This window comes from Paecilomyces variotii, assembly GCF_004022145.1.
Source record: "Paecilomyces variotii strain CBS 101075 chromosome Unknown C8Q69scaffold_5, whole genome shotgun sequence".
Taxonomy (NCBI): Eukaryota; Fungi; Ascomycota; class Eurotiomycetes; order Eurotiales; family Thermoascaceae; genus Paecilomyces; species Paecilomyces variotii.
Window position 1 is genome coordinate 1,385,898 of NW_021167144.1, and position 22,565 is coordinate 1,408,462.

The 22,565-nt window shown below is 47.7% G+C and overlaps 9 protein-coding genes across 9 annotated transcripts; 6 read left to right on the plus strand and 3 right to left on the minus strand.

The window, feature by feature from the left end:
• Window positions 1-986: 986 nt before the first annotated feature.
• Window positions 987-3,022, plus strand: C8Q69DRAFT_520798 (GTP-binding protein; the record flags this gene model as incomplete). The annotated part of the gene is made up of 10 exons (XM_028633506.1): window positions 987-1,022; window positions 1,092-1,153; window positions 1,359-1,627; window positions 1,697-1,790; window positions 1,842-1,873; window positions 1,927-2,138; window positions 2,197-2,402; window positions 2,459-2,644; window positions 2,698-2,818; window positions 2,881-3,022. 10 exons carry the CDS (start codon window positions 987-989, stop codon window positions 2,905-2,907), a joined length of 1,245 nt encoding a protein of 414 aa, XP_028485441.1. The 3' UTR covers window positions 2,908-3,022.
• On the minus strand, window positions 3,023-3,933 carry C8Q69DRAFT_267405 (hypothetical protein). The gene has a single exon (XM_028626758.1). It carries the CDS (start codon window positions 3,638-3,640, stop codon window positions 3,137-3,139), a length of 504 nt encoding a protein of 167 aa, XP_028485442.1. The 5' UTR covers window positions 3,641-3,933; the 3' UTR covers window positions 3,023-3,136.
• An 862-nt stretch (window positions 3,934-4,795) lies between these two features.
• C8Q69DRAFT_507121 (hypothetical protein) lies at window positions 4,796-5,727 on the minus strand (the record flags this gene model as incomplete). The annotated part of the gene is made up of 2 exons (XM_028632858.1): window positions 4,796-4,886; window positions 4,943-5,727. 2 exons carry the CDS (start codon window positions 5,725-5,727, stop codon window positions 4,796-4,798), a joined length of 876 nt encoding a protein of 291 aa, XP_028485443.1.
• A 1,726-nt stretch (window positions 5,728-7,453) lies between these two features.
• On the plus strand, window positions 7,454-9,111 carry C8Q69DRAFT_467504 (FAD dependent oxidoreductase). Its single transcript, XM_028630631.1, has one exon. It carries the CDS (start codon window positions 7,521-7,523, stop codon window positions 8,943-8,945), a length of 1,425 nt encoding a protein of 474 aa, XP_028485444.1. The 5' UTR covers window positions 7,454-7,520; the 3' UTR covers window positions 8,946-9,111.
• A 106-nt stretch (window positions 9,112-9,217) lies between these two features.
• Window positions 9,218-11,160, plus strand: C8Q69DRAFT_267476 (hypothetical protein). The gene is made up of 4 exons (XM_028626759.1): window positions 9,218-9,585; window positions 9,706-10,232; window positions 10,285-10,864; window positions 10,958-11,160. The coding sequence occupies exons 1-4, from the start codon at window positions 9,289-9,291 to the stop codon at window positions 11,042-11,044; spliced, it is 1,491 nt and encodes a 496-aa protein (XP_028485445.1). The 5' UTR covers window positions 9,218-9,288; the 3' UTR covers window positions 11,045-11,160.
• A 492-nt stretch (window positions 11,161-11,652) lies between these two features.
• C8Q69DRAFT_444691 (hypothetical protein) lies at window positions 11,653-12,143 on the plus strand (the record flags this gene model as incomplete). The annotated part of the gene is made up of 2 exons (XM_028629016.1): window positions 11,653-11,766; window positions 11,829-12,143. 2 exons carry the CDS (start codon window positions 11,653-11,655, stop codon window positions 12,141-12,143), a joined length of 429 nt encoding a protein of 142 aa, XP_028485446.1.
• A 463-nt stretch (window positions 12,144-12,606) lies between these two features.
• C8Q69DRAFT_467509 (hypothetical protein) lies at window positions 12,607-14,183 on the plus strand. Its single transcript, XM_028630632.1, has 2 exons — window positions 12,607-13,120; window positions 13,188-14,183. Exons 1-2 carry the CDS (start codon window positions 13,073-13,075, stop codon window positions 13,890-13,892), a joined length of 753 nt encoding a protein of 250 aa, XP_028485447.1. The 5' UTR covers window positions 12,607-13,072; the 3' UTR covers window positions 13,893-14,183.
• A 19-nt stretch (window positions 14,184-14,202) lies between these two features.
• C8Q69DRAFT_467511 (hypothetical protein) lies at window positions 14,203-15,763 on the minus strand. Its single transcript, XM_028630633.1, has one exon. The coding sequence runs from the start codon at window positions 15,295-15,297 to the stop codon at window positions 14,428-14,430; it is 870 nt and encodes a 289-aa protein (XP_028485448.1). The 5' UTR covers window positions 15,298-15,763; the 3' UTR covers window positions 14,203-14,427.
• A 3,375-nt stretch (window positions 15,764-19,138) lies between these two features.
• On the plus strand, window positions 19,139-22,519 carry C8Q69DRAFT_467525 (transketolase TktA). The gene is made up of 7 exons (XM_028630634.1): window positions 19,139-19,507; window positions 19,616-19,681; window positions 19,937-20,079; window positions 20,238-20,322; window positions 20,382-20,676; window positions 20,734-22,097; window positions 22,172-22,519. The coding sequence occupies exons 2-7, from the start codon at window positions 19,628-19,630 to the stop codon at window positions 22,283-22,285; spliced, it is 2,055 nt and encodes a 684-aa protein (XP_028485449.1). The 5' UTR covers window positions 19,139-19,507; window positions 19,616-19,627; the 3' UTR covers window positions 22,286-22,519.
• Window positions 22,520-22,565: the final 46 nt, after the last annotated feature.

A 22,565-nucleotide genomic window follows, 5' to 3' on the forward strand; every position in this document is an offset into this window, starting at 1 on the left:
CATTCCCTTCTCGCTTCCTGCAATGCATCGGGTATGCATCGGGTAGGAGATAAGATAGGAGATTCAGTGGGATGGTGGGTGTAGTTAGTTAACTAGATAGTCTAATGCTTTTATTCATAGTGAGTAGATAGTTAACTAGTAGTAGTAGTAGTAGTAGTAGTAGTAGTAGTAGTAGTAGTAGTAGTAGTAGTAGTAAGTCAGCTGGATATTTTCAGAAAAGAGTTTTCTGTTGTGGTTTAGCTAGCAACTGTGATATAATATGATGAGCACTGGGCTTGAATGGAGAGTATAATTATTACCTACATAGTAGTTGATACCAATGTCAAGTGTTGAAGGGAGATTGCATAAGCATATCTGGTTGATGAAGTAAGGAACGCCGGAGTAACCGTCCCTTTTCTCAACGGAGAGATCAGAAGTATAGCAGCAGCATTTAGTATTTGGTATCTATAACTTTTGCATGTTTTGGGTCGAATTTCCTGGCCCTGTGGGGATAAATGATCGCTGAGGATATTAGTTATCAATAAAAAGTCTGTCTGATTAGAAATCCTATTTCACTTCGTAAATTTTTGCCGATGTTAATAACTCTGACTACTGTCTGGTAGATAGTGCGTTGTGTACCTATACTTATATATAGTTCGTGAAACTAGGAGGGGCCTGTGCATTTTGCTAATACAGACCTTGTTATCTTATTGTGCCTCACTTTTGAGATGACCCATAGAAAATTCCATACTACCTAGCTAATTATTTATATTATCCTGTCCTCAGCCATCTCGTCCATGTGTTCATTAATAATAACGGCTTGATGCGGAGATATGCCGGGGCTCCGACTCACCGCCTTCCAGCAATAGCAGGAATTGTCAGCAGAAAATGTAACTAAGTAAGTGAACCCCTCCGCGCGGTGCGGAAGCTCAGTCAAATTCCTACTATCATTATTGAAGAAGCTCCCGGAGGACCCTGATTGCTGCTAGGGCAATACTACTGTCAATATGCCGCGCGATCCTCTGATAGGACTGGTGGGAAAGGTCAGTTTTCTTGAGCATGTCTGCTATCCGCTCATGACTCACGACTGATCTGGTCTGGGATTTTTACAGCCATCCAGCGGGAAGTCAACCACGTTGAATAGCTTGACAGATGCAAGTTCTAAAGTCGGTGAGTATCTTATTGATATATCTGTAATCTCCCGGATTGCTCCTCTAGAATTATCTAACGGTCATTTTTCTCGTAGGCAATTTCCCGTAAGTTATATTCTTATACTTAGATCAACCTGCATTTCGCCGCCATGATGATTTCCCGTTGGCCCTGCGTATCGGTGTCGTTACCGGCGGAATTTTCGGCAAGATACTGAGACTCCCCGCCAGATTCACTACTATCGATCCGCAACGGGCAATCGGTTACCTCCAGATCGACTGCGCCTGCAAGCGATACGGCCTGACGGATAAATGCAAGCCAAACTACGGAGGATGTCACGAGGGACGGAGATCAGTGCCGATCGAGTTATTGGATGTCGCTGGTCTGGTTCCTGGTGCGCATGAGGGCAAGGGACTGGGGAATAAGTTCCTGGACGACCTACGACATGCCGATGCTCTGATTCACGTGGTGGACGTTAGCGGGACAACGGATGCTGAAGGTCGGGAAACAAAATCCTCTGAGCAGGGATTTCATATCTGGATCATGAAACTAAATATATTCGATACAGGAAAGGCAACACGAGGATACGACCCGTCTAATGATATTGTGTGGCTGCGATCCGAGATCGTAAGATGGATTGAAGGGAACCTGATGCAGAAATGGTAACAATCCATGAGCAGACATTCGATGATTAAGACTAATTCTGTACTTAGGGGGTCCATCAAGAGGAGACATCTTGCCGTCAGTAAGTCGCGCCCGCTCAGATCCGACAACTGAACATCTGTTGATCATTCGCAGAGGCGACCGCCGTCGAGACGTTGCAACAGCAATTTTCCGGTTACGGAAGTACCTCGCAGACTGTCCAACGTTGTCTGGATCGAGCACAGATAAAGGAGCCACTTGAGCACTGGTCAGACGAGACGGTCGAGAAAGTCGTCAACGCATTCACCGACGAGAAGTTTCCTACCGTGTTTGCATTGAATAAAATCGATCATCCGGACGCGGACAAGGTGAGATGAATGGATTTACGATCAATGAGACGTATTCGCTTCTAACAAGATGATGTAGAACATAAGCAAGATTTCCAGGATGCAGGATCCGAAGTCCATCGTTCTCTGCTCGGCCATATCCGAAGTCTTCCTTCGGAGACTGGCAAAACAAGGCTATGTCAAGTACGTGGAAGGTAGTGAATTTGTCGATACCAGGGAGGACCTCATCGAAATGGGAGATCCTGAGGGCGGTGGCCTTAAAGAAATGGATGAAAAGTTGAAAACGTGGGTAGACCCTTACCTGAGACCGTCTGTCGCAAGATCCGACTAACATTATCTAGTCGCGTGGAAAATCTGAAAGATATGGTATTGTATCGCTTTGGGTCCACCGGAGTTGTCCAGTGTCTATCGCGAGCAGCAGAACTGCTAGGGCTCGTGCCTGTATTTCCTGTCAAGAACATTCACACATTTTCTTCAGCAGCCGGCGGCGCCAACGCGGTATTCAGGGACTGTGTACTGGTTAAGAAGTATGTTATCGCCAGATGTCGGATCTTGAGTGGTATATTCTAACTTCGAACAGGAACAGCACTGTGGGTGATGTGGCCCGCAAGGTTATGGGTGACGTCCCCATTGCCTATGTTGAAGGCGCTGGAGGTGTGAGGGTGTCAGAAGATGAAATTGTAGAGGTTGGGAAACACGACGTAGGTACTCCTATATCTTTTTATTCCAATGTCTACATGGCTAACGCGCTTAACCATTGTAGGTACTCTCTTTCAAAGTCGGTCGATAGTACCCGGCCGATGTTTCATTATCTAATGTACACTCTCAAGCCATAATGATGAATATAGAAACGAGACTTATCAATGATGCAATGTAGCTCCCGGAAAATAGAACAGAGGTGGTGCATGACTGTATTTAAAGATACGGGAAGGAGATATATGATCAATAACCCTTCTATAAGGAACAGTTAGCTGTCTAATTCTGGGTCATTTTTGAAATTTGTGAAGCCATCGCTTATGCTAGACAACCATGCACAACGCTTGCTGGCAATTGACGCATGAATAGAGAGCTAGGGCATCATCAGCGGAACTCACCTCTCCCTTCTCGTCATTTACACCGATCACTGGCTCCGGCGCATGAGGATGCTCCTTCTTGGCTCTCTCCTGGCTCTTGTTAACATCCCTCTCTGTCGTGCTGCTACTCTTGCTGGCATCAGCGATCGCTTCGTTCCTTTCCCTCTCCCCCTGACCAGACTGGGTCGATTCCATTTGCGGATCCGTTATATCATGCTTCTTCGTCCGGTTGATGGCATGGTCATCTGTCGAAGTGCCTCTCCATTCCCTGGACTTGAGAGAACTAGCCTCCATCGAATCGCTCTTGAATCGAGCGGATACTCCATACGGCGCCGGAATACCCGCGGGCCGGACGATAGATTGGACAGGCACGAAAGACGGTCGGATAAGGTGAGGGGTCAATAATTGCCTGACCCTCGAAGTCGACGATGGGAAACGGTTGCTAGCCATTGTATATATATGATTCTTGTGAATTGCCAATGCGATTATGCTGAGCTTGTCAATGTATGGTGGTGGTGGTGGTACTGGTACTGGTACTGGCACTTTCCTGATGACAATTGGGATTGAGCGGACTGGGACGCCCCTCAATATATACCGAGCAGGAAAGAGAAAAAAGTTAACTTAATCCAGTTTTCTCGGGTTCTCGATTAGCTGTTGAAGTACAGGATTGTCCAATGTCTCTACGTTGTTATTCATCTTCGTATGACGTCGTGATGCTGCAATACGATATGCGATATGTGAATGCCAAGATGTCGCTGAGGTGATTACTGTAATATCACACATCTCCATCTATACCATCTTTTGCGATTCCAATTTCTCGATGCTAAATAGAAGGAATTGAATCTTAAAGAATTTCTTTATTTTTTGTTAGTAATGTTGTTTTATTGATATTGATATTTGCGCTTCTAACAACTGAGCTGTTGGAGCATTGGGCTTGCGTTACGTCATGTGCGCTGATCTGGTCAATCCCTCAGCTAGATTCTAAGGTGTACGCTGCCCTTTCTTTCTTTCTCTAAATTATGGTAATCTCCTTGATTGAGAATGGCCAATATCATTCTAGAGTTTTGATGTTTTGCCGTTGTTCTCCGTGTTGGGACTTGTGCCGGTCCTTCAATCGTTATCGTACAGTACTTCCTATATTTGCTCCAAACTTTCTTTCTGTTCTCGCCTTCTGCGTATATTCTAGAAGCTGATAGAGAGACAAAAACAGACGACTGCTCTCTGGGAAATATGTATGAAAAAAGCAGCAAACTGCCAGGTTATCGTGGTATTTAATCACTTTTCTTTATTGGACAGAGACTAGAGAACGGTTAGTAGGCATATGAGAATGCTACAACTTTCTTCGTCAATTCTACTTACCGGTGATCTACTTACATTTTGCGAAGCTTGGCCTATCATTTCTGCGCAGTGAATTCAGCTGGGGGCAAGCAATTCTTGGTCTCGAATGGCGGCTCTATTCTCGAAGCGCTATGGAAAAGGGAATCCGCTATAGAATGCTAAACCTCAATCACTCAGGACCTGCTCTATAAACCCTAGACCCGATGGAAGTGGGAGACTTTGCTAGTTCATTGTTGGGAGATCCTCAAGTTCATAATCTGCTGGGCATTAAGACTGGCCTTCGGTTGGTACCATCGCTTTCTTTAAACAAATATTAAAGTCTTCTACGGCTTTCCAGTCGATCTGGAATGCGCTACCACTATAATCCGAGTCAGTTGGTCATTCTGCCATTCATTATATTCGGAGTAGACCTACAAATCGTACTTCAAATTGTTTTGATAAACACGATTCAGAAGGCCAATCAAATCTTGGTCATCAGTATTCAGCCCATATTTTCGATAAACCAAGTCCAATGAATCCGCAAGAATCTTAGCATACGTATAATCTTCCTCTTGTCCGAGAAAGAGGATACAGTATCTTTCAAAGACCCTTGGGTAAAAACCTGCGAACTCCCAATCCAAGAGACAAAACGACTCGTCGACTTTAATAATATTCCGGTAACTGAGATCCAAATGGCAAAATACGCAGTCGTCAAGCTGAAATTGAAACCTTTTTTCAGACCCAGTGAGTCGTGCGCGTCTGTCGAGCCATAGATTCAGCTTGTCCATGCTGTCTAGCGGTTCACCAGCCCCGTCCTCGGAGAAAAGATATCCTCGAGGGATTCCACGGCCCCGGGGCCCAGGAAAGTCCGCCTTAGCTTTGGTGGTGAAGTCGTAAAATGCCTCCGCTAAATCTCGGACAGGTTCATCGAACGGTGCGAAGTTGCCCAGCGGTATGCCATCAATGAACTCCATCAGTAGGTAACCTATCCCTGACCTTTGGAAATATCGATACACTTTCGGGACCCGAATGTTGGTTCCTAGTGATTGATGATAAGCGTATACCTGGTTTGCGGCCTCATCGCCAGTGACGCTCCACCCATATTTGACTATGATGTCGCCCAGTATCTTTTCTAATAGCCGTCCACATTTTTCTGCACCAGGATTGGGGCAAAGATGAACGATATCATCGTCGGAAAGATCATTCACTTGATGAGCCATGTAGTCGTAATCGTCAGAAGATATAATCAAGAGTTCAGGAAAATATCGCAGAGTCGTTAGCTCGATCATGTGATAATGCTATCCCACCGTGCTCTCTATGGGTCGATTTTTCGTTTCTATATTTGACGCTTGATTTCTTGCAAGAGCCGGATTCGCTATCCATAATCCCCTAATTTTCAGAACAATCTCGCTGTTATGGATTAACAAAATATAACACAGCGGTAAACATTACAGCAAGTCGAAATGGTCTATTGCTACCTACAGTTCTTGTAAGAGGGTATTCTAAGTCTCCAGCCTCCAGACCTAGATGCCACTAGTCTAAAAAAACACTGTAATAGTCGACTGGCTATTACGGGCTGGCACCCCTTATATAGGTATACATCGAACCCCAGGACGAGTTGCCCTTACAGTCCTTTAGATCATCGATGCTACGTTGTAGTGAATATACAAACTAGAGACTCGTTTCCCGAAATAGCAGCAGAAGAGACCGCAGCGCTTACGCGATTAGTGTGGAACAGCGAATTTCCTCGGCTTCTTTTTAAACAAAGAAACCTTGGAAAGCTAGATACATCGTCACAAGAGGTTAACATAGGTAGTACTGAGTTATGGTGACAGAAGGACTCTAGATTTCGTGACTGCCCATAATGCCACTAGATACGCGCGGATGATGCGATATAGTGGATAAAGTACTTGTTTGGGCGGGGTAATTATGTATTCGCCAGGGGCGGAAATCATTTAAATGTATGTACTATATACACCGTTGACATGCGGTCTGGTCTGCTAAGAAGATCAAAGTGTTCTTGTCGAAAAATTGGTCCCACAGCAAAAGCGGGGAGATATAATGCGTTATATTATGGGCTACGCCGAGTACCTTAGTACTTAAGCGCCTTTTGTAAAAGAGGCGCGTACTTTTAGCAAGTGCAGCTAAGTAACTAAGCTAGCGAGACAGAAGTGGGAACTTTTGTCTGCCGGTCTCTAGAATAGGTAATCCCATTACACGTTAATAGGATTGATATTGGGTAGTATTTTCCGAATTGGAAGTAGTACAAATTATCTACAAATAGGATAACAGAAGCTGTTCTGTCTCTAAATCTCTGAATGTGGTAATACTTTCTCAAATAATTATCCAGGAAGATTGACGAATTGACAGTCGGGACAATGGTCCCTGTGTCGACTCCTGGTTGAGTCTTGTTTTCTACAATAAGAAAGCCAGACTGAGCCACGCACAAGCACGGCACGGGTACGTCGTTCCTTTGTTTATATTGTAAGCTTTACCTGACTTCCGCCCTGCATAAAGAGTGGGCCATCGTCCCTTCCAAGGAAAAGGTCCTTAAACCTAGGTAAATATACTCCATTTATGCAGTATGTAGGACTCTGCAGGCTGCGGCGAGAGGAGACGCTCAATCCTTTCCCGTGTTGGAGATACTCGTATATATCCATTGTACGTCGGAAGACAGACCTGACCTAGACTTGCAGATACATGCATCATACGAGAGAAGTAAGTCACTTAGCTCTGGGACCATCGTCTCGAGAAAGTACCTGATGGGTGTATGTCTCAATGAATTAGTGTATGATTCAAGTATACGGGGTTATTTAATGTTCGCCTTCCCATCTTTCATTTCGTTCCAAGTCATACAAAGATGTTTTACCAGAAACTCTCGATATATCTTTGCTTATAAGATCATACTTGTCTCATCTCAGCTTGCGAATCCATCATGGCAGCCACTGGAGATTCTATTATTACACTCAAGCAGCGTACGAGTAAACTATCCGATTCCGTCAAGTATGAGTCCATGAAACTATCAACGGCCGATGAACCTCTCAAGGAAGCTACAGGCGACAGCAAGCATGTTCTCATCATTGGCGGCGGTGTCAGTGGACTACTCGTAGCATGGATGCTCCTTGATAAAGGCTTCCGGGTGACCATCCTCGCCCGGGAATGGGCTTGGACCAAAGACTTTCAGGGATCTCGCATTACCTCGCAAATTGCCGCGGCCCTGTGGGAGATGCCACCAGGTGGGTGCGGGCACAGAGAGATCGAATCACCGGGAAAGGGCTGGGCTAACGTTCAGCATTATCGAGAATGGGCCTTGGACAGCTATGATTTCTACACCGAGCTCGCAAGTATTTCCAATAATCACGAAAATGGAGGGCGCTCCTTTGGTCTTAAAGTCGCAGATCTTCACCAGTTCTTCTATTATAATGTGGTTGAAGATCCCAAAGACAAGAAGTCGCAGATATATGAGCACTATGATAAGTTTTGTGCCGTTAAAGACGAGATACTGCTCAAACGTGTTATGAAAGACAAGGGGTTAATGGGTGACACCATCGAAAACTATACTTACAAGGATAAGACCGCCATTGCAACTAAATTCGGGTCGGACCTGATCAATTTAAGCCTAGGAGGGAAAGACTTCACAAGCGGTTATTCTCATCCAGCTCCAATCATAAACACGGACAAGGCGTTGGCATACCTGATGGCCCTAGTCAAGAACAAGGGAGCCACGCTTGAGACGCGAGAGATCAAGGATCTTTACACTACTGGGGAAGAGTTGTTGAAAGATTTTGATGCGCATGTTATTGTCAACGCCACCGGTCTCGGTGCCAGAGAACTGGTCAACGACAAAGATGTGTATCCTGTTCGGGGCGCTATTCGACGAGTCGAAAACACTCGCAACGGCAAGTTCCGTCACCTCGCTGATGCGTATTTGGTCCCAGCGCAAATTGGACCTTCGAAACTACCCACCAAAACGGTGTTCATCGTACCGCGCAACGATGATATCCTCTATGTGGGATCCATAATCCAACCGAACAACGGCCAATTGAACTTGGGTCCAGAGTCGCCTGAGGTCCAGCAGATGTGGAATCGAGCAGGAGATTTCATGCCGACCTTGCATCATGCGGGCTTCAGGAAAGACTTTCCATTTGCTCAGGGCTTGCGGCCATTTACCAAGAACAATGTCAAGGTGCGAGCAGATGAGAAAGTCACATTTCCCCTCGTGCACAACTACGGCCATGGAGGGTCCGGATGGACTCTGGGGATCGGAACTGCTCGCTCTGCTGTATATATCGTGGAGCGGCTTCTGAAAGAGACGGCAGAAGTGAAGGAGAAAGCGGCAAAGATCAACGAAGATCTATATAGCCCCCGCCCGAAACCAGACCTCAACGTAAGGAGGAGTAGACATCGATCCTCAATCCATCAGAAAGCAAAGCTCTAGGACTAGACATGCTTATAGAAATGTTAGTAGTGTACGTAACTTGGCTTCACTTCACCATCCAGTTTATTAGCATCTTGTGCTGGAAACGTATCATGCCGTAAAGTTCGTGGCATGCGTATTCTATGCGATTCAGGCCTGTTTATTTAAGAGCTTTAATGAATCGATGGGCGTCACTTGAAAGCTATATATGGCCCGTGCATATCATATCACGTGTATACAAGCCGCTGACCCACCAAACCCTCCCGATTAGGAACGTCCCATTCCATCATGAACCGCTGAGGGAATTGTTAATAGTGGGATGATCAACACAATTTAGCCTCTCGCTATTACTATTACGCACACCATGAAACGTGAGTATCTACCAATAGAGGCTCTTCCAGCCTGGTCGAAGCTCAATGGCATCAGCTTCAATGGCGTTGCTTTCGAGCGGTTCCAGGCCGAGGATGGAACGGATAAGGGTTCAGGCGTTGTCGCTACGGAAGAAAAGTACAACGGAGATCCGGAGAGTGAAGAGTCGAAACCTGAATTCTTAATCACAGTCCCGCCGGATATGGTTCTATCATTGGATCTGGTGCAGAACTATGCCAAATCCGACAGGTATCTGAGGGAAGTGCTGGAAGCTGTGGGTGATTATGGAAAGGTAGGCTAGCGATGTCTTGCCATAATGGCGGTGCAATTGTGCTATAATACCTATGTACTGTTTCTTTATACTATTGTTTCTATCAATTGGAATCGATTTGCGCAAAGCTAATAGTTACAGACAGCTCGAGGCGCAATTCTGATCTTTCTGCTGCTCCATATAACATATTCCAGCCCGGATTTTGAGAATGTGCCTTACAAGATTGGCGTTTCTAATCCATGGTCGGAATATATCAAGTTCCTACCTGCTTCGGTTCCATTGCCTACCTTCTACACAGAAGAAGAGCACGAGCTGTTGTACGGCACATCACTTAAAGCCGCAGTGGATGCAAAGATATCCTCTCTCGAGAAAGAGTTCGACTTGCTACGCGAGTCTACCCAGAGCATAGCTTGGTGCGAACGAGTATGGTGGGGAGTGGAGACTGGCAAGTTGACGCTCGATGACTGGAAGCAGGTCGACGCGATGTACAGATCTCGAGCTTTAGATCTTCCAGGGACGGGACACGCCATGGTGCCATGTATTGATATGGCCAATCACTCTTCTGGGGATGCTACTGTTGCACTTTACGAAACAGACTCGGAAGGCAATGCCGTACTGCAATTGCGATGGGGAAAGAAGCTGCGGCCCAGAGACGAAGTGACGATCACGTATGTATCTTCTCCGTTTACTCATGGCTTCTTATTAAGCGGACTTTTGCAGATATGGAGACGAAAAGGGCGCATCTGAAATGATCTTCTCCTACGGGTTTCTGGAGAGTGAGGTAAACAATGCAAGACAGCTGTTTCTCGGGTTGGATATCCCCGATGATGATCCCCTGAAACCAGCAAAGAAAATCTACTGCCAGGACGCCCCTGGTGTACGTCTTTTTCTTCCGCAGTCATCAGAACAGACGGACTGGGAGAGCGGGTTTGTCTGGTGGGCATGTGTAAACGAAGAGGACGGTCTCGATTTCTCTGTGCTGCAGACGAATGAGGGACAGCGAGAGCTCAAGGCTACGTGGAAAGGAAACGAGATACCATCATCGAGTTCTTTACGCGATATTATTTCAAACGATCCGCTATGGGATGTTTTCCAGCTTCGTGCGGTGGTCTTCCTCCTTGAACGCCTTGAGGGACAATTTGCGATGCTCCAAGCAAGCTACGAATTTGTCTCGAATGCAGGGCACGACGAAAGCGGCACGAGCACGGGAGTGCGAAGCGATATATACGGGACCATTGTGAAGCTGCGAAAATTAGAGTCTGAATTATTGGAGCGCGGAATCCATGATCTGTCAAAAAGGGTATGTGAACCGATCATTCTGCTTTCTGCACACAGACGATGCATACGGCCTCAAATCCTTCACAAGGGCTAACTTGGGTGATATTTCACGCAGAGAGATGATCTTCTCTCATCTGAAACAGTGGTGGCCTATTTCAGTCGACTTGCGGAGGGCCCAGAGGAGGAGGAGGACTTTTCGTGATGACCTCCTGAGGACCTTTTACGGGTTCCCATGAGATATCCATATTACATATGGCTTGCATCTCTTATCGATATAGTCTACAGCAGGAACATAGGATCTCCCTGCTTTCCCTGGGGAGTGAGTAAAGAGTTCTCCCACACATTCCCGATCAGGGTTGGGTACATGACTAGTTAGATAGCTCCCCAGATCGGTTCCTAGATCGTTTCCGCACAGAAATAGCGCAAAGATTCTGATGGAAGATACTGATGCCAGCTTGGCCTCTACTGGACAAGATTTCCTGGTACCTGACGTCGTAGTCCGTTGTGTCGAATGCCTAGGTAACTCCATCGGGTGGAGAGAGAATGTCCAGCTTGCTTGCGAGGGCGGAGACTGCCAGGGCGGAGAACCGAATGTCGTCATACCAGCACAACCGCCATTAACGTCACCACCCAAACGGCGACAGTGCTGGTTCTCGGTGAAACGGTGTATAAGAGGCTTTAATAACCTCTGCTCTACGTTCGATAGTCTCGTCAGAACTCAAACGAGAAGCAGACCTGAACACATCTGTTATTCCATTCTATACCAACTGTCCAAACCATCCCCCTCGCATATAACACACAATCGCCATCATGACGGACACTACTTTCCACGTCACCAAGGAAGACATCCGCAAGCCTGAGTCTAAGCTCGGTGGGCACCACCACGGCAAGACTCCTGCCAACTCCAATGTTTCTGGACTCAAGGTATGTCGAATCGTCTCAAGCTAGACAGGGACCCCGAACAAAAACAGCTCACCAAGTCCTAGTCTGTGATCGACAAGAACACCGACAAGGTGAAGGAGATCGACGAACGCAAGGCCAATCTTCCCCTTCCTGATCAGCCACCCACAGCCAGTGACTGGCAGTCCGCCAACGGCAAGGTCACTGGTACCGGTTCCGGCCAGTTCGAATCCCCCGTCTCTGGAGAGAACAACAGCGCCCTGAGAGGCCCAGCTACTGCAGGCAGCAGTGTTCGTGTGGATGGAGAGGAGTTCAAGAAGGAGACGCAGCCTGGAAGCGGCGTTGGACGACAGGCGAAGGACCAGCTGGACGACCTGCCCAAGGACGCGCAGGCGCGATAAACGGGCTATGGTGTAACTATTATTCTTGTGTGGATTGACTTTGCATCTGTTCTATTATGATTAGGGAGCATCCGACATGGGGAATGTCGGATTGAAACATAAATAAATGACGACTTAATGAATATTTTTCATTCATATCACTTTAAGTAGGAGGTACCTAAGAAAGTAGTCCGTAGCAAATGATCTAGATCTCTTATCTACTATGGATGTTGCAAAAGCTTAAGAACTGAGGACTAGTCGTTATCCCAGTCCTTGCCTCTTGCATACATATCATATCTTCTCTCCTCGATTCAGAATCAGTGAATTGAATTGAATTGGAGCAAGTCTCGAACGCATAACGTGGGCCAAATGCCACTTCCCGACGCCAAGAAAGCTGGACCGGAGCGGAGGGCGGATTGTCGCGTGCTTCGATTCTAGACAAACGGGCGGTGACGTCAATCCCGCCAAAGCCTGGCAAGAAACATCTCCAGCAGTTCACATCATGGCCGGTTATGAGAGCAAGATAGCTCAACTCTGTGCCCATCATCAGCAGAAAGGAAGCAACCTCATCTCTCCACCGGTCCATTCTGTCTTTTCTGCTACTCGCCACTCAAGAGGCTCTCAGTCGCTTCAAGGCCCGCTTGTTGACGTATCGTCCCTCATTCGCTGCAGGCTGTCTCTCGTATTAGAGTACTTCTTTGCCGTAAGGATGACATCAGGACAGCCCAGCCCCCAGAGCTACACTGCTTCTCGGAGACCTTCCTTACCTTTCTCTACTCATGGATAAGATATACTTATATCTCCAGATTGCCCTCTTCCACCATCAAGACTCACAGAGAAATACCACAGTGGACAGATATCTATATCTTCCTACTCAACAACAGCATTACCACAAGATATCACGACTTTTTTTGATCTGAGATACCAGTACCCTTTGAACTACGTACAAAATGGATCTTCAGGGCACTCCCATCGGAAACACTACCACCGGCACCAAGGTATGTCTCATTCGTTTGCAACCCCTATATTGTGTGTCTAGGAGAATCATATATTGACGGCTTTTAGGTCACCTCTGACCCTGAACGCTACAACAGACCCGTCCAGGAGAAGCCTGGTGCCATTGCCAATGACTCTCTCGCTGCTGAATCTGTGAAGCAGGGCGGTGCTTTCCAGCGAAACGCTGATGCCGCTCCTCTCGATGTCTCCGGCAGCAGCTCGACCCTGAACAACACCAACACTTCTGGAGCCAGCCAGCTCTCTTCTAGCCGTGATGCCGCCACCAGAGACCCCGACAACAAGGAGAGATACCCTGACAGCCTGGGTGGCCAGGGCAGCTTCCCCGGAGCTCATGTTCCTGAAACCGGCTACGTCGGCGGCCCTACCAGCGCTAAGAAGAATCTCGGTATCGGACAGGAGGGTTACCCTGCCTCTGAGAAGGGCCGCCAGCCTGCCGAGGCTAGCGGCAGCGGCGTCAGAAGCTCTCACTATGGCGGACCTGCCCCGTCGTACATTGAACCCGTTATCCACAACCCTGGCAACACCAAGCCCAAGGGTCAGAACCTGAAGGAGGGTGGATTCACCGACAAGAAGAACGCTAGCTGGAACACCGACATTGGTAGCAGGAACGACCCTGGCCGTCTGGCTGAGAACAAGTTCGAACGCTACAACAAGGAAAGTGGCATTGATGCTGGCTACACCAAGCAGAGTAGCCGTGAGGACCCCAGCAGCGCCCAGCCCTATGGTGCTCTCCGCAATGAGGAGAGCATCTAAGCGTCTTCCTCAAGAACTATAATGACATTATGAGGGATACGCACAATTATTTACATGTTTCAGAAAATCACAAATCTGCGATGAATCTTGTTGAAGTTGGGCAATTCAGGGGTACATACTTTGGCATATTTTAATTGTTGATTTTGTTTTTCCATCCTGTCCTGCTGGTATTTTCGGGACAGAAATCGCCAATGGCTCCTATATATTGCTGGTACGTTATATCCATACCAGATGTATCAATAGAAATGCATAATCAAAAATAAATTAAAATCCCATTATGGAAATTATGCATGAGCTTGACCAAGCCTAGTAAGTATAACGTAGACTGATTTCGCAATTCAAATATCACAAATGGTCACTTGGGTCTTCCAGAAAGGTAACCGATCATGTGAGAGTCAAAACGCTCTCTCATCTCTTGGAAGTTACTTAGCACGTGCCTTCGATTTCTGCAATGCCTTACGGTACAAGCAGATACATGTGGACGTATTAGAAAACGAACCAGCAACTTTTCTATTTCATATGGAAATAAAAATCTTTACGGTACAAGATCATCAAACCCGTCATCCGAAGAATCATCATCGTCATAATAATGCTGAATCATATAACCTCCCTCGATCTTCATACCCTTCTCTCCCCTTGCCATCTTATCGGCCGACATCCAAAGCCGACTTTTGTGTCCGGATTCGATGGAATCCAAAATATTCGCGTCTCCCCGATACCACATCCACGCGTATTCTAGCATTTCGACTAGTACGACGGTAATGGGTACTAGCCATATCATTCCCAGGACGATCATCCATGGTTCAAGAGCAGCTTTGGAATCATGATGAGGGACTGCGCTAGATGCGGCCGTGTGAGGCGCAGTGGTATTGCTTTCCTTTTCGGAATTATCCTTGGAAAGAGAAGAAGGAGAGAATGACGGGACGGAAAATCCGTGTAAGACTCGAGATACCGTTCTCAGAATCCCCGCGTGTGCGGGACAGGAGGGTTTCAAGGATCTGTTATTATTATTATTATCCTGCGCGGATTGTTCCGGTTCATTAGAAGGGGTGATGATGTTTTCGATCTGGCGGTGATTATTCAGAGATTCTGGCGAGTTTGATGCTTGTGGTTTCGTTTCAGTTTCAGTTTCTTCCAGATCGGTTAATCTTGCGTTGGCGGGATCGGGATCGCGCGCTGTGGAGATAATAGTAGTAGTAGGAGTAGTAGATGGCGTTGTTGTCTGATGTCTTCCCGTATATTCTTCTTTTGCGAGGAACATGAAATGATGACCCTCTTCTTTCCCGTGAGACTGGTCGTGTTTCAACGTGAGGGTATCGGGCCGCAAGCTATCTGGGAGAGGGATTGCGTTGGAAGTATGTAGTATGGAAAATAACGAAAGTGGAAGAATCAGCAAGGACTTCATCTTGAATGTTTTGAGGCCTTATAATGCGAATGGCAATAGGGGACTTTGGGGGGTGGTGTATGCTATGGTATGGTATGGTATGTAGGGCTGAAGTATCCGTGCTACCCTGTAGGTAGGTAGGTTGGATGGGAAGATAGGTAGATTATAGAGAATATGTAGGACCTGTTGCTGCTATCATATAGCGATGTCCCGTAAGGAAGGAAAAAGGCAAAGAAGAAGGGGAAAAAAGGGTAATCCGCCATGAAGAGTCGGAAGCACATCCGAGGACAAAGGTCCTTCTTTATATGTATGAAGACATCATGACGCCCGCCTAACCTAGCCGGTCCGGCTAAGCAGGGACTAAGTATGGGCGCATTGGAACGACTTTTTTTTCTCTCTCTCTCTTCTTTTTTAGCGCAAACAGCGAGGCTGCAGCACCGCCGCGATCTAAAAAACGTCTACGGTGCAATTATTTCTAACGCTTTCAGGCAACAGGGGATCATTAAGGGGCGGGGGGGCCGAAAGGAAGAGTAAATAATCTGAGCTGAGAAATGCGCTGGATTGACTACTCTGGCCGACCGGGTCGCTGATTGGACAGGATCAGTCGGCTCGGGCAGTCAAGCTTTTTAGAGCGACAGGACTATCTATCTAAATCCGGCTAGGAGGTACGTTGGATGGGGATCAAGTCTCAAGTTGCACAATTTAATTATTACCTATTGTTGACTGCTCTGGGACTTTGTTGTGTACTAATGAGCTATTATTATTTACCGTCCTCGTCTGATTTCCTGGATAACTTCAGCTTGGCTGTCTTGCTGGAGCAAATTTGACCGAGGTACGGCTTTCCTGCGCGCACCATCCATCAAATCCGTCGATTTGTTCAAATAAATAACTCAGCCCTCCCCGTGGGATCAAACTAACTTAACTAACTTAGTCAGTTAGCTCATTGTGCCAGCACAAAGAAGCCTCGAAGGATCATGCTAAGTTTTTATTGTTACACCGAGACCACGGATAGTTACAGGTCATGTTCCATTTATAGCGGGACCACTTAACTAAGTCCCTGCCGTCCGATCATGAAGCACCTAAATAATTCTCAGCCACTGGTACTTTAACTTAGATTGGTAATTGATCTCCTGATCTTGTGTGAGGCTCGAAAAAAATTAATGTCTAAGCGCGGTAGTTAATTAGTTGCCTTGAGCCTCAATTCTTAGGATCGGCTCAGCCGCTCTGTTTTGTCCCCCACGCGGGAGGAGCTAGGGCTGTGAAGGGGCTTCTGGACGGAGTCACGCAAGGGATGTCGAATTGGGTGTTAGTGAATTTCTGATGAGATGGAGATGGTTTATGCCGACTTCAATAGTTATTTAGCTCTTTGAACCAAGCTCTATGGGGATGATCTACTCGAGCCTGTTGACCTTAAAGTGGTTCTTGCGATGGATACTAGTACTGTATGGGCCTAACGTCCGAGTGTCTACTTTCTACCCCAGAGTGAGCTTCAGTGAGAAACACTCCTCATCGCTTTTTCTGCTAGAACATTCGCAATCACTCAATTCAACTCCGTTGGCGTTCAAATTCCTTAAACTCCTCCGTATTAATCCTCTATTGCAGTTGTGATCGGCTAAGCCTAGCATGAGATCGAGCGCCGGACTAACTCCTGTTCCGGCCTGACCGCTTCGAGTCCCTGACTTGTATCGTTGGGAGCTGCGTTTCTTACCTTCCCACAAGATCGGTTATCCTCGTATAGTGGCCTAGCTGGTTGAACAGATCTATTTCAGACAGCGATAGTGCTCTAGATATTAAGCAGTTAGAGAATTAGAACGACTGCTAAAGCGATCTTCTTACCCGACCTTCTGGTAGGTCAGTATAAACGCTAAACCTATTCGGGTAAGCGTACAATAAATCAGTACTCATTCGACTCTATACCTAGTGTTGATAACAGTACCTGCTAGTAGTTAGGACCTTCTAATTCTATTTTAATTGTTTTCTTATTAGTGACTTATTAATCAGTTAAGAATCGGTTTCTAACTAATTCGGGTTTCTACAATGCAATCGTCCAACGGTGCGACCCACCAAGACTCGGGCTCGGGGGCTGGATCAACTACTGTTCCTGAGAACAACAAGACCTCACACCTGGTACCTTCGATTGTTTGGCAGCTCCTTGGTAATTAGATACTAACCGATTGAAACTTCGATAGAGTGGTCTAACTCCGTTGAATGATGGGGGGAGGAAGACAGTATTCGCACGTAAGATAGATCGTGCCGCTACATTACCTGAATATCCAACTAGCGATGCTGTTGGATATGCATACATTGTATCTACCTGGGGGAAAACAGAGAAACAGATTGAAGAATAATTCAAGATTGTTCATTAAATTCAGTTATTAACCAGCTGTTACGTACCTAGGTTCGATATAACAAGGGCCTCAAATACCCAGTTAAGAAGAACCGATGCATTATTCAACTTGGATGGTGTAATCGTTATCGATGGCAATGTTCTGGAGTCAAAGGCTGCGAACATTTACATCCTGACTTGCAGGCGTTCGAACACACCAAGGTTGATGATGATCTTCTAAATCGTCTTGAAAGCCTCTCTCAATCGATTCGCGATCAGTTTCCGCAAAATGGTGAACAGTGTTACGTGATAAAGTCACAAAGCACCAGACGGACTACATGTGGTAGTTATGTGATGATTCTATGGCCGATTGGAGGAGCTCGAGATCGATTTCTAACTGGTTGTTAAGAGGCACCTCACCAAGAGGATGCTAAAATAATTTCACGACCTTGTCCAGTGGAATTCAATGCGTTTGTTCCGTTGGATTTGAATGAAAGACCATGGTATCTATGGTGCTCATTTGGTGTCCATAACCATCCTCCTCCTCCGACACGGGGCAAATAGTTGAGAGTACGGCCCGCGCGGACAAGGCCACATGACTCGATCGGATAAGCTTGTTTAGGTAAACCGAGCACAGGCTTCATGGTATTCTGCTGTTGTTCTAGTGAATTACTCGAAATACCTCTCTGAGCTAGATTTCTAATTGCTAGATCGATCATGATCCCCTTGTGATCTTCTCTGTGCGACGATCTCGTCGTACGATACTGCTAGAATAATAGAATAGATCCCTTTTTATCCTATCTGCCGTTGGTATTTAGCCTTCATCAGTCATTAATATTAGCGAGGGGCAAAGCCAGCAGTCGGGGTGGAGTGGATGGAAAAGGCCGGCGGAGCAGGGTAGTCCGGGGCCAACCAGGGCCTCTGGTGGTGCTTTGTCAGGCTTTCTCCGGGCTGCTTAACTTAGTAGTAGTTATGTATCCATCTTTCATGTCATCATTACGATCCCCGTCGAACTGTTTAGCCACGAGCTGGTCGATTCGATAACCGACTGCAGCTTGACCGACCTTTGCCGGCTTTCAATACATATCATCTCCCAATTATTGCGTCTGGGCTGCATGCTTGCTGCTGGGTGGATACGGAGTTGATAATGTTAATATTATTATTTAGTACTCTGCTCTTACTGAGCATTGAAAGCAAGCAGCTAAGTAGGTAGCTGGCTACTCCGTATATGGTACTTCATGTCCTGGGAGCTTGAATGAGGAAGGCTCGCACTCTGGTTGGCGCGGGATGGGGAGGCAATTCGAATTGATTCCAGACGCAAGCAATGCTCATTCTGGGGCAGAGAACGTCGCAGATTCTCGTCCATGCAGGCATCTCCCCGTAAGTACCATAGAGTAGAGTACCAATACGGCAGAAGGGGGACATTGTCATCCGAATGGGCCAGCACAGCACTCAACAGCAGCAATCACTCTAGAATAATAGCAATTATTATCCGGTCTGCAAGAATTATTAATAAATATATACATAACTTACTGACTAACTACTACTAGCTGAAAGATAACTAGAAGTTCTAGAGTCGAGTCTCTTTATTATTATTATTAAGGAACGCAGGACTGTCCTCCGGAGGTTACAGCTCTCTCGTCGAATTCCCCCCACCACGAAGACATCATCGACCGTCCTCACCGGGAATTGCCCCACCTAATCATTCCCGCCCACCACAGCAGCAGCAGCAGAGAACTCCCCTCATCTTTCCCTCGCAACTGATCAGAAGAAGAAGGGGTTAAGAAAAAAAAATTGAATTGGCTTATTCATTCTTCATATCCTAGAATTACTAGTGTGAAAAAAAGCCAAGCCAAGCGAAAGAGGAACCTCGACCAACGTTCTTCCGCGCCGCCGTTAAATAAAGTTGGTCCCCCTCCCCAACCTTTCCTCCACGCTTGCTGTAACAACTCTTCCTGTTGAAAAACTTCCCTCCTGTTGTTGCTTGCTTCGTCCTAACGCTGTCGACGTCAGAAGCCTGCAATCATGGGTTACACCGATCTTGATCAATTGGCCATCAACACGATCCGTACTCTTGCGGTAAGTCTTGCCTTTTTCTATTTCCTCTTGGTGCTTGTGAGAGGGGGAGGGCAGTCAGAACGGCTTTCTTCGGACCTCGACGGGAGCTGCGCGAGTTGCTGTGCTGGCGGAGTCGTCCGCAGGGTAGCTTGTCTATTGTTGCGGGTGCAGCTCTGGACGGCTCTATGCCAGCTCTATATAACCCATCGCTCGTTCTAGGATGTTTTGAACACCGCTGGAAAGATTCTTTCATACTGATTGAGCTCGCTTTTTCAGGTCGATGCCACCTTCAAGGCCAACTCCGGTCACCCCGGTGCCCCTATGGGCATGGCGCCGGTGGCCCACGTCCTCTTCAACAAGTTCATGACCTTCAACCCCCAGAACCCCAAGTGGCTCAACCGGGATCGTTTCGTTCTCTCGTAAGTAGATCCTGTTTTCTCAACCTACTCTGGGATCAAAGTGTGGCCATTCCAATGGACACTTGGTTGCGGTAGCATGGTTCAAGAGCCATCAAAGATCCCGAAGGGCCCGCTCAAATTGAGAAGAGACCATGGCTGACACTCTTTCTTCCTCTCAGGAACGGCCACGGTTGTATGCTGCAGTATGCCCTGCTGCACATGTTCGGCTACAAGGTCTCTATGGACGACCTGAAGAACTTTAGAGTACGGTTACCATTTATTCAGATCGTTTCATTGATACGAGACTGATCTGTTTCTCGTAGCAAATTGACAGCATCACCCCCGGTCACCCCGAGTCTCACGACACCCCTGGTATCGAGGTCACCACTGGTCCCCTTGGTCAGGGTTTCGCCAACGCTGTCGGTCTGGCCATTGCTCAGAAGCACACCGCAGCCATTTTCAACAAGCCCGGATACGACCTGGTCAACAACTACACCTATGTCTTCTTCGGTGATGGCTGTGCTATGGAGGGTATTGCCAGCGAGGCCGCCAGTACTGCTGGTCACTTGAAGCTCAACAACCTGATTGCTATCTACGATGACAACCACATCTCCATTGGTAAGGGAGCTCCGTTTCCCCCGGGACCGCTTGGCAGAAACTGACCTCGATAAATAGACGGTGACACCAAGTGCGCTTTCACTGAGGATGTCCTGAAGCGTTTCGAGGCCTACGGCTGGCACACCGAGTGGGTCAAGGACGGTGACCACGACCTTGAGGGTATCGAGGCCGCCATCAGGAGGTGCAAGGAGGTCAAGGACAAGCCCTCCGTCATCAAGCTGACCACGACCATTGGTTTCGGTTCCAAGCTCCAGGGTACCGGTGGTGTTCACGGAAACCCTCTGAAGCCTGACGACGTCCAGCACGTCAAGAAGCTCTTCGGTTTCGACCCTGAGAAGACCTTCGTCGTCCCCCAGGAAGTGTACGACCTCTACCACAAGCACGCCGCCGAGGGTGCCGCCAAGGAGCAGGAATGGAACCAGCTCCTCCAGAAGTATGGCACTGAGTACAAGGCCGAGTACGAGGATCTCACTCGCCGTCTGACTGGCAAGCTGCCTGAGGGCTGGGAGAAGAACCTCCCTACCTACAAGCCTTCTGACCCTGCTGTCGCTTCCCGTAAGCTGTCTGAGGCTGTCCTCGAGAAGGTCCACGGTGCTATCCCTGAGCTGCTCTCCGGATCTGCTGATCTGACTGGCTCCAACAACACCCGCTGGAAGAACGCCGTTGACTTCCAGCCCCCTGACCTCGGTATTGGTGACTGGTCTGGTCGCTACCTGCGCTATGGTGTGCGTGAGCACGGAATGGCTGCTATCATGAACGGTCTCGCGGCCTATGGCACCATCATCCCCGCCGGTGGTACTTTCCTGAACTTCGTCTCCTACGCTGCTGGTGCCCTTCGTCTGTCGGCGCTCTCTCGCGTCCGTGTCATCCACGTGGCCACCCACGACTCCATCGGTCTGGGTGAGGACGGTCCTACTCACCAGCCCATTGAGACTCTGGCTCACTTCCGTGCCATGCCCAACCTCATGGTCTGGCGCCCTGCTGACGGCAACGAGACCAGCGCTGCCTACTACTCTGCCCTGACCGCCCAGCACACCCCTAGCGTTCTGGCCCTCACTCGCCAGAACCTGCCCCAGCTGGAGAACTCTACCATTGAGAATGCTCTGAAGGGTGGCTACACTGTTCTTCCCACTGCCAACCCCAGCGTCATCCTCATCTCCACTGGTTCCGAGGTCAGCATCTGTATCGAGGCTGCCACCTACCTCAAGGAGAAGCACAACATCGATGCCGCCGTTGTCTCCGTTCCCTGCTTCGAGGTCTTCGATGCCCAGAGCAAGGAGTACAGACTCTCCGTCCTCCCCGACGGTGTCCCCATCCTGTCCGTCGAGGCACTCAGCACCATGGGCTGGGAGCGCTACTCTCACGAGCAGTTCGGTCTCAACCGCTTCGGTGCCTCTGGTCCCTACAAGGAGGTCTACAAGGTAAGCCACATCCCCAGTAGTCGCAGTCAGCAGATATACCTTTTTTGGAGACTAGTTGCTAACTCATCGTCTAGAAATTCGAGTTCACTCCGGAGGGCATCAGCAAGCGTGCCATTGCCACGATTGACTTCTACAAGGGCCACAAGGTCCGCTCCCCGATCAACCGTGCTTTCCAGCAGATTCTGTAAGCACCTCATTGCAGGTGTTTGCTCTTCGTTGATGACCAAAGTTATGATGATGGTTTCCGGGATGTATTCGATATCAGAAAATGGGTACCTCCCGGGGTTTTAGGGATCTACGACCTTTCTTCAGCGTTTTATTTGCGCCACTTCTTTACGCCGAAATAATTGGCCCCGAAGTATCTATATTAGAGATTAGAACAAAGGGCTGTTAAAATAAAGTATATGTTTGTCACGCCAAATCCCTTCACTTATTGTAATTTTTTTGCCATTCAGGAACTAGTAGGTT